This window comes from Trachymyrmex cornetzi, unplaced genomic scaffold (assembly GCF_001594075.2).
Source record: "Trachymyrmex cornetzi isolate Tcor2-1 unplaced genomic scaffold, Tcor1.1 scaffold16, whole genome shotgun sequence".
NCBI classification, from domain to species: Eukaryota; Metazoa; Arthropoda; class Insecta; order Hymenoptera; family Formicidae; genus Trachymyrmex; species Trachymyrmex cornetzi.
This window is the reverse complement of record NW_017296201.1, coordinates 190,402-201,467: the sequence shown is the minus strand read 5'-3', so window position 1 is coordinate 201,467 and position 11,066 is coordinate 190,402. Positions and strand designations below refer to the sequence as shown.

Below are 11,066 nucleotides of genomic sequence, written 5' to 3'. Positions count from 1 at the left end.
GGACGCGATGAGCGATATCCAATAAAAACTCTGCTTTTTCTCACGTGACGACGCGAAGCAAACCTCTCATTGGATATCGCTCGTCGCTCATCGCTCATCGCGTCCAGTGTGCAGTAACCATAATGTGAAAGCAGCCTAAAGTTGTCTCACCTGTTTTCTTCCACTATGGTGTACGAACTGGCGGATGTCGACTGTGTATTTGGCTTGCGATTTGCGACATTTGCAACACAGTGTAGATCACCTTTAACTTTGACGTCTTACGGGATCTGTTTATTTCTTTCTTAAGAGATAGAATAAGCAGACGATGGCACGGCTTGTTTCAAAATCGACCGAATTGGTAAAACGTATGTACGATATTTTAAATATTCTGTCGTTATACATTTATCATATAATTATTTCAAGCAAGAATTGATCTTGCAACTCGTGCACCACGTATTATATAACATTTCGTATTAAACTTTTGGCAAGTAGTTACACACGTAAACCTATCGCAATAAATTTTTTTCTTGTTGATACTCTTTGTGTGAAATGTCTTATTAAATCGCTGAATCCTGTATGGCAATTAAATTTTATACTATATTGAGGTTATGTTTTTTACAACAAATCAAGATTGAACAAGTACAAAATTTTTTATCATAAGGTTAATCATGTAACATTTTCTCTGATACGTGAAAATTTTTACGTATATGTAAATACATGGTTAAAATAAATTTCCACTTTTTATATTTCTGCTCTAGGGAAAAAGTTACCTCCGGAAGAATAAGCTACATTAATCCACATGAAACAGTTTAAAAAAGAACGTTAAATTAGGGACGTTTTTCGACCGAAATGAAAAAGTTCTGATATGTACAAATTATATGTATCATATTAAACAGCTACTCAAGTGGACTCAAATGGTATATCGTTTATCTTGAAGATACATAAAGATCATGAAAAAATTTGCCTTTGAAATTTCTTGATTTAGATCTAAAAAATGGTTACATAGAATTTTTTTCAGGATGTACGATAACAATAACGTACTAGAGAAGTATTAAAAGTATTTTAAGAAAACAATGATGACGCTTTTCATGTTTTTTCAGGGTTGCATTCCACTTGACTCATAACGCTTGTGACTATCATTTGTCCTTGCTCTTTGATAAACAACAAGGATGGAATGATTCCACTAGCGTAAAAAGCGTCTATAATACGTCTGTGTATTCTATTCCTATTACACCTTTAGTATGCATATAGAGATTATAACAAAATAGTGGCATACAAATTATGGCGTCAAATTATACGTCTTGCAATATTTTTCTTCTCAAAAAGAAGCGTCCGCGAGTTTAAATAATACAATCCTTATTACTCAATTATTATCTTACCTTTTCTATAAATGTGGTAGCATAAATGATAGATTTATTTGTTTTGATCACGATTTCTCTCATGTTCCTGACGTTTCCCCAAGATAAGCGGTATACCATTTGACTCCACTTGAGTAGCCGTTTAATATGATGTATAATTTGTATATCTCGGAACTTTTTCATTATAGCCGAAAAACGGCCCTAACTTAAAACCCTCCCTTTTTTGGCTGTGTTCCGTATTTACTTTACATGCATCATAGATTTTCAATATTGGCAGTCAATTTTGGAACACAGTCTTTGAGAATGAATTTTGAAAAATACAAATGTAAGAACACGAATATATTTTTCAAATTTACTGAAAACTTACCTAATCATATTTCATATTACAAAAATTAAAGAAATTAACTTAGCATTTCTGTAATTATATATAGTATACGTATGTGTAGCAAAAGATAATAACATTTTAAGTAAATTAAAATTTCTTGTTAATTTATATTATTTATAATGATGATGACAAGAAAAGCTAATGCACTTAAAATTTTATTATCTTTTGCTACAAAAAATGTAAACTTTAACTTTCACTATAGCTTGATTATTCGTATCACATACATATGTGTGTGCGCGCGCGTGTATGTATATGTATGTACACATGAGATTTGTATTTAAAGAATTAAATAAAACTAAATAATATATATATACGAATTGCAGTTGGTGTTAATCACGCAAAGCCTGTACTACAAGTGTGGTTGCAGTATGCCAAAGTAGAACTGACGCCACCCACTCTAAAAGACGTCTCTGCAATTCGTAGTGGATTTTCACAGTTGATCCATTCTGCACGGACTGGGCGTTATCGTGATGTTACCGTGCGTGAAGGTATCATAAATACCTTAGTAGCTGTTGAAATATATTGCTGGTTCTTTGTTGGAGAATGTATCGGAAAGCGACATATTGTTGGATATGATGTATAAGTACATGTGTATAGTCTTATACAGAATCCTGTATAAATTAGACTTACTCGTAAATATATAAAAATATAAATTAAACATTTCTTTCAACAAATATTACAATGTAATACATCTTTTGTTTTGTCGAAAATACATTTATTTAATAACGTTATCTTATATCTTATAAATGTAGAAATATTATTTTAATACATGTTGGTTCGCATATTGCCATATGCAAATTGCAGCAGTAACATGGACATTTAACGATCGTGTTACACCAACTTGAGGTATTTCTACACATTTGTCAAAAAGTGGTATGAAATTAGCAGGTATACCATCCTTCTCATTTCTACAAAATAGTTTTTAATTATATTCTCGAAACTTTAAAGTTTTCATGAGTCGAAATTTAATTACCCTAAAACGAGAATAGTCCTTTTCTCGAATGTTGTTGTCATCAGATTTGTACTATTGACTGTTTGTTCTACCCCAATTAAAGACCATCCTATATTCTTCCTGTCTAACAAGAATTTCTGCAATTCATATGGCTTTACCTAAGGATTTCAAAATATTGTAGCGTTTTTCGAGAATAAACTTGACATAAAGAATTTTTAAAGAAGTAAATATTCCAAAATTTAAATATTTTCAAACCGTCTTTTAAGGCTTATGTTCACTCACTATTACTATCTCAGAGTGTGATGTCAGGCGATCATGTATCTTGAAATAGGTGAAATTACGTAAAAATGAAAATAAGAACAATCTCCAATAGCTTGGATCTTGACAAATGTTATCCGAACAATATTCACATTTGTAACAAAGTCATGATCCTGAATAACATTCAAGATTTTTTAGCCGTTGGTCGGACACCTCGGATAATGCTAATACCGGTATTAAGCCTAATAACTCTCAATAAAACTGGTTTAAAAAAAATTATATATAAAGTATTTTTGGAAAGCTCATTAAGTCAATTATTAGATTCTGGAATAAAAAATAAAATGTTTCATTAAAAAAAACAGACTCGATGTGACCTTTTTTTCTATCCAAATTGTTTTTATTTACAAATGGCGCGTAAAAATTAACGTGTCATTTCTCGCTCTTGACGTCACGATTAAATATGACTGTGGTGACTACTCAGGAACTTTAAGATCGGATTGCAAGTATTTGGGATACTGTCAATAATTAGACTGTTTACTCTATTCAAATATTAATTCAAAGAATTTGTTTCTTGCTTCTGAGACATAATATGAGATAATACTGGTAAATAAACAAGAGCCTTAATATATTTTCAAAAGCTAAAGACTGTGTATTAATTAAAAAAAAAAATGAAAATTGTTTATATGCCAAACTGCAGAAAGTTATTGTTTACAATTTTTTAAAATATATAATAGATTTGAGAATTAAGCTATTAAAGTACCTGCAGGATATTTAACCATTTATCAGCAGAAACACTGAGATACTGAAACTCCTTGTCCTTTACACAATCTGCATTCGCAACGACTAGTGCTTTAACTCCAAATATCTCGCATGTCCTAGCGATGCCTCCTAAATTCGGTGGTCGATTGACAAAAGAAGCTACAACTATCAGACCTTCCTGCGACTGTGTATCTTGCAGAAACATGAATTCATTTATTACTTCGAAAATATCACCACATAAACCTATAGGCTTTGATGGATCGATCTTTTTCTGAATATCATTCAAACCTTCCATATAAATTTCAACATTATTTTCTAATGAATCACCGTGTGTATCACCTGTAACGTAATTATTTTACATCTTATGCAATATTTTGTTACCATTTTAATTTATTACCTGCAAAAGATTTTGTCAGATATATGGAAGGTGTACTTTTAGTCAGAAATGAACCTGTGTTACAAAGCTGTAGAGGATGACAATCGTTTTCTATAAACATTAAGTTTTTAAACACGTCCGGACTGATCCATTCGTCACAACTTACATTAGTCAAACGCGGCAATTGATAATAAATCGTCTACAAACGTTACAAAATGATAAATTAGTACGTTATCAATATTTACAAATAATTCAATTCTTGAAGGTAAACGTGTAGTATACATGTACCTGTAAGCAGTAATCATTGAACGGATGAAAATTGGAAAAGTAAAAATCATCCTGTATTCTAGATGAATTTTTTATCAAACTTTCTTGTTGCAAACCAATTACAGCTGCTTGATATATACCTCTATACTCTGATATGCTATTATCCCCATAATTAGCTTTCATTAATTCATACAATTGTGTCAAAATGAACTAGATAAAAAAAAATTAAAACGAGAGAACTCAATTGAGATATACATTTACACACACAACGCGCGCGCGCGCACACACACACACACACACACACACACACACACACACACACACACACACACACACACACACACACACACACACACACACACACACACACACACACACACACACACACACACACACACACATCACACCCATACCCGCCCGCACACACACTTTAATTTGTTTTACATGTTACTTGCCTGGTTATAAACACGTGCATTAAACTGCTGTCCTAAGCAACATTGCACTATATATGGCATGGCTGTTTGAATGAAAATTCTCTGATTATCACGTGAAAGAAGTTTTGCAACATGATAGACAATGCTTGCTACAGAAATCGTACACCTCGGTCGATCTTTTATGCTCTGGAAAAAAAAAAAATATATATATATATATGTATACTGTGAAACAAACGAATGTTTTTATAAAATAAGAGAAGTCACTCGGATTACCTTTGCAAAAAGTGACCATAGTTTATCATGCAAATGAATATTTTTTGTAAAAATTCGTATCAATAACCATTCCTGCATTATTTTCACGCTAGACTGATTGCTTTCCGAAAAAATAAAATCACATAATTGTTCCTGTAGTACAGGAACAAATTCCTATAAAGTAATTCTCTGTTAATTTTTTAATCGAAAAATAAAATTTAACAAGAACTTAATAATACTTTTTGAAGTTTCCACAGGTATTTAACGAAAACTTAGCGCTCACCTTACTCAGTACTGGTTCTAATATTAATAAAATTTGCATTATTCTGTGTTTTAATTTATGTAAAGGCGAATCTTTAAAATATCTCTTGGTTTTGTTCTTTATCAACTCATTGAGTACTGACTGTCCAAATGATGCTGCGTAATTAAATTCTGGATTACTAATTATTCTATGTAACAGTATAACTGCCTCTGCTCTAATTGCAGCATCATTATTATGATCCCTGTTAAAAAATATTAATGTTCTATTAATTATTATTAATTATTATTTGCAAATTGTTTTGAATTTTAACAAGCTATGTATTTAAAATAAATATTGATAAAAAGAGACGCTTACAACGTGAAGATGTGCTTTGAATAATATTTATCCAATTGCTTCTCAATAAATAAATGAGCATAATTTTCAATTTTCTTGTCACGTCGGTATACAGAACCATGAAGGAAACAATTCCCTAATACATTTTCTAATTTCATCAAATTGTGTATATCCAGATTTTTCATTTTAGAAAGCAATATCCTTTTAAATCTTGGTGTATTCTCCCCTTCGTTTAGTAATTTAACGACGTACTGCAAAGCAAAATAGATCATAAGTGATTGATATTTCATAAGTCGATATTTCATAATTGATACGTAAATTTCGATATATATTTTAACTTACTCTTTTCGTGAATTGTATGGCATTAAGTAAAAGCAAGAAATTGTTATTAATAATAACTCCCATAAGGTCCTCTATTGCTGTCCAGAAGATATTGTTTCTTTTACTGTTGATGATGTACGTAAAACTCAAGTTAAAAATATATTCCAAAGTTTCTTTATCACTTGCATCGTTTATAATTTTGCTGTCATTTATTACTGTTAATATCTTTGCAATTTCAGAAACATTTTCTGGTAAGCCTACCTCAAGAAATTGTAACAAATTAGACAGTATTATGGTAATAGGATACCATGACGATACTAGAGAATTTATAAGATATTGATGCAGAAGTTTTAAAAGAAGCAAATCATATTCTGATGCCATTTTTCCTTTTAAAATTTTTTCCTCATTGATGTCGTTATGAATGTTCATCCGCGTATTCAATAAACGCTTTATATAAAAAGTTTTCGTAAGTGGCAAAGTCAACATATTCTGAGAGAGATACAAGGTGTGTAATCCATACAAATATTGTATATTTAGATTTTGCAAATCATGTATCAAGTTTATACTTTCGTTTTGCAACTTTTCTGCATAAATGTTTACATCCTTTTTTGACATGAGAAAAGGAGCGTTAACAATATGTGAAGATACAATGGCCGTGTATCTTGTATAATCTTCGTAAGACAGTTCTGTGGACATCTTTCTCATATTTTTAATTAAAAAATTAAAAGTGATGCGTATGTGTAACGATATAAAGTCCGTCATGTTATTGTGAGATTCCCCCTTCGGGGAAAGATACAGTAAATGCGATATAAATTCTACTACATTCATAGTTGATATGACATCGGCATACGGTCGTACGTTAATACCATTTAACGTATACAGCCAATTGTTTAATGCTTCTACGTCAGGGCACGTCTGGCATAAGAATATAAGATTTGCGTCATATAACAAATATACCATTATTGCAAATGTCCTAGGATTTATCTCAGGACTAGCATCTTGATTCAAATATTTCGCACAAGTCTCCTTTATGAAAGTTATTACATCTTCTCTCACCAATACTTTTTCCAACCATGTCGTAATAACGTTCCAAGGAACTGTTCCTCTCGTGAGACTTTCTCCAGAAGGAAATGTAGCTAAAACATTAGCGAGCAATGGTAGATTGTTTATCTTTCGTACATAATTAGGGATTGTTCTCAAGAGTTCAGTTTGAGACGCAGTACGTAGAATGCGAGAATGCATGCTCAAATTTGTTTCCACTAAAAATTTTATGGCATTTAATTCAGTAGTTTGCCAATCAGAATGTCGACTTCCATGATGTGAAATTGTTCGTAACACATGTATTATATAAAATATTGCTACAGGCCCCCAGGCTACATAGCTAATCTTTTTAAGAAATCTATTGAGCAAATTGCTTTTCTCCGCGTATTCGAGAAATTGTGAGAGCTCTTTCACAATTCCTGGACATTTTTCGTCAGACTGGCACTCATAAAGGAAGTTATTATTCAGGACATGTATAAATAATTCGAGAAACCGATCATCGAACATGGTCTTGTCTAGTTTACAAACGTATGATATACCCCACTTTACAATATGATTATTCTCATGCAGTAAGATTTTCTCAAAAATGCACTGCAACCATACGATGTTGAAGCAGTTGCAAGCTCTGTGCTCTTTGTTTATTTTTATTAAAGCAGCTGCATGAATTAAAGTTGGTGTTATTAAATGTTCTTTCTTCTCTTCTAATGCTTCGTAAAGTAAGAAAAATTTCTCCTTAATGTCATTTATTGATAAAGAGGTATCAGAATTATTACAAATGAATGGTATAATTTCTGCTTTTGTCACATTCAATTGTGATTCAAAATTTAATATAACATTTGTACTCATAGAACCGATTGCTTTTTTCATTATGTATAAAGCTTGTTTGCGATATTGTTGCAAGGGCGATCGCAATCCCCTTAGCACAAATAACCAGAATGTGTTGTTACAGTAAATATCACACTGTATATAATTCATTGAATTTGACGGCATAAAACATATGTCTGCCATAATACTTAGGCCACCGAGAGATTCCTTTAAATCACTTATTTCATATAGAAAATGGTTCCACAGAGGAAACACAATACATGAAGGAGTAAAAATTCCTACTAATTTAGGAAACATTAAAGCAAACTGTCTCCATTCACAGTCTTCCTTTAGCTTTAGCCAGGACTTGATGATCTTGAAATATATGTGGCCAAGGCTTTCCAATTCCTTGCTATCCTTGTTGGTGGTATGAAGTTGATACAAGTGTAAAAATTCTAAAAGATATTCTAATATCCTCATATACATAATCCTAGAATTACTAGTTGCGGTATACATGTCGTTTGAATAAAGAAAATTCTGCAGATATTGTTTGATTGAACTAATGTTATAGTAAAGTATCATCCGCAGATTGATTATGTCACACAAAAGTGAAATTTGTGAGATACTTCGTGAAAAGTTTAGCGGAAAAATCATTTCTATACTAGGGAAGTTAAGTTCCTCCGCATCAACAGGTATCGCATGCTTCTTATGCTTCTTATCGCTCCTCTCGATGTTGCAAAACACAGATTGATATTCGTAACATAACAGCAATCGGCAGAACTCGAGTTTATCAACATCTAATTCTTCTTTAGTCATTTCATAATTATAAGATTGTATCAAGTGATGTATGCTAATAGACTTGTTTATAGTTTGTAAAAGCGAAATGTTGACTGTCGAGAAACGTAAATAATGATTATGAAGATCCATCTTATTTGGATTTACTTCCTTCGATCGATTCTAATTATATAAAACTGTTGAACTGTTTAGCATTTCTTAAGCTTGCGACACACGATACTTGTTTTCTTGTTGGATTGCTTGCGTTTCGGTAAATTATTATGCGTTGTATGGTCAGTTAGATATAGCACGGTACGTAACTACGCGGTAAACTAGGTAATTAGGTAGCTAGGAACCGCAAGTTGTGCCTGTTTTCACATTAGACGTGCATCTCGTTTATCTTTCAATGCTTGACAGCGAATATAAATATAAAACATAGCCATAACTTTCCGCATTGTAAATTCTGCACATCTCTTCGGCTGATTTTTTACTCGATTTCATAATATTATCATGGCCATCAACATTATATTTCCAGTCTCCATAATAAAAACGACTTAAATAAACGTGAAAATCGCTTTTTTCCCATCGAATTCCGAAATTACTTCTCTTTACTTAGCAGTACACACAGTATACATCAACGTTAATTTTTGGTTATCCCGACCATGCCGCCACAATAATCGACCATGCCCGCGATCGTCTCCGAATTCCGAACCAGTGTTGCCAGGTAGTTGAAAAATTGGACGACAGATGGTACGCCAAAAACGCAGTAGATTTGAAACTTAAAGCGGTAAGCGGAGAGCACAGACTCTTGCATAACGCATAACACATGAGGCATAAGAAATTGAACCAACCAGAGTTCTCTATTACATGGAAGGGAAAGAAACGGAGAACTTCGATTGGTACATATTCTTATGCATTACGTGTTATGCGTTATGCAAGAGTCTGTGCTCCCCGCTTTAGTCTTTTTTTCAAGAAATTTCGTAAAATTGTTAGAAAATAGAAAAAAATATTGTAGATTGTAGTTATAAGTAATACATACCGAAAACAACTCAGTGGCAAATAAAGTAAAAATTATAATAAAAAGAATGTATTCGTACATTTTCCTTTAATCTTTATATTTATAAATTTCTCATATTGATAATGAGTATTACAAATTATTTAATATTTTATAAAAAGTAACAGAAAAAAATATTCTAATCTGTGTATAAAATTGTTTTCCAGGAAACACAAAAAAAATAACAAACATTAATGTTACAATTTTCCACTCAACAATACAACTGCAATGTAATTTATATAATACGTCTTATGCATAACAGTAAAATTAATTATTGAGTGGAAAATTATAACGTTATTTTGTTTTCTCTTTAATCTTCAATCTCACTAGTTTGACTAGTCTCAGAATCAGTTAACATTTCATAGTTTTTAATTTTCTTATACATATTGTTAGAATGCAGTTTAAATAGCTCTTCTGATATAGACGAGGTACAGCAACTTTTACCGTTCAAGTTCTTTTGTATGTGTGAGTTCAGCGAAAGAGTAGCAAATGAAATCGAATTTCTTACATCGGTTTTTATTAGATTAATTTGAGAAAATAATCTTTCGACTTTAGCGGAGGAGTGAGGGAGAGAAAGTAATTGAATAGCAAATGTACTGACTTTTCCAAACATTGGCGTATTATATCATTATGTTTTTTTTTCAGTACTGAAATTCCCAAAACTCTTCACCATTGTCGCTGAAATTTTGGATCAAATCCTTTTGTCAATCAAAGATACTAATCTTTGAGTAAAATGAGCAGTAACATAGGATATATTATATACAAGCAAAATAAAATAAAAAAAGACGGTAGAGATAACCTAGCTGAAACAGTAGGCAGTAGGTCGATGATCCAAAACGGTAAATCTACCACTAAAGCACTAAAACGGTAGAGCTGGCGACACTGCACCGAATAAAGAATAACGATTTCAACTTATCAGAAATCGGATACATTGGAATACACGGTTTCTGATAGGTTGAAATCATTATTCCTTATTCCTGTTATCGTGCGTAGCCAGGAGCACCGACGAGATATTATTAAAGACCGTCGTCAACCCTGGGCAAATTTTCAGCGATATAAAAAGGGCCCCAAGGGGGACCGGAGGTAATTCAAGAACGCTGACATTACCGACAATTGATATAAATTTGCTATTATTAACATAAATATTTGGCTCATGCATTATTAAATTCATGATTTTTATTACATAAATGTCCCATAAATAAATATACATACTTGTAAAGCTGTAATATTCTATATATTGCAAAAAAATTACAATTTTTTCTCTCCATAATTGCCGTCATCTTTATCGATAATCAAACTTTGATGATAACACTGAAATCTCAATTTTAAAGAAAAATCGAGTATTATTGAGTTATAAATACATAAATACATCTACTAAACTAATAAATCATAAAATTAATACAATATTATCAGTTTTTAACTCTTTAATCACTTCAATATTCACAAGGACGCGAACC

At 31.9% G+C, this 11,066-nt stretch overlaps 2 protein-coding genes across 2 annotated transcripts; one reads left to right on the top strand and one right to left on the bottom strand.

Annotated features, from left to right (window-relative positions):
* The first annotated feature begins 183 nt into the window (after positions 1–183).
* Positions 184–2,376, top strand: LOC108758791 (ATP synthase, subunit G). Its single transcript, XM_018503911.1, has 2 exons — positions 184–344; positions 2,046–2,376. The coding sequence occupies exons 1-2, from the start codon at positions 305–307 to the stop codon at positions 2,303–2,305; spliced, it is 300 nt and encodes a 99-aa protein (XP_018359413.1). The 5' UTR covers positions 184–304; the 3' UTR covers positions 2,306–2,376.
* A 54-nt stretch (positions 2,377–2,430) lies between these two features.
* On the bottom strand, positions 2,431–9,231 carry LOC108758787 (uncharacterized). Its single transcript, XM_018503902.1, has 10 exons — positions 5,958–9,231; positions 5,637–5,866; positions 5,304–5,523; positions 5,042–5,194; positions 4,790–4,954; positions 4,356–4,544; positions 4,089–4,266; positions 3,693–4,030; positions 2,696–2,832; positions 2,431–2,630 (listed from the first exon to the last, which is right to left on the bottom strand). The coding sequence occupies exons 1-10, from the start codon at positions 8,706–8,708 to the stop codon at positions 2,480–2,482; spliced, it is 4,512 nt and encodes a 1,503-aa protein (XP_018359404.1). The 5' UTR covers positions 8,709–9,231; the 3' UTR covers positions 2,431–2,479.
* Positions 9,232–11,066: the final 1,835 nt, after the last annotated feature.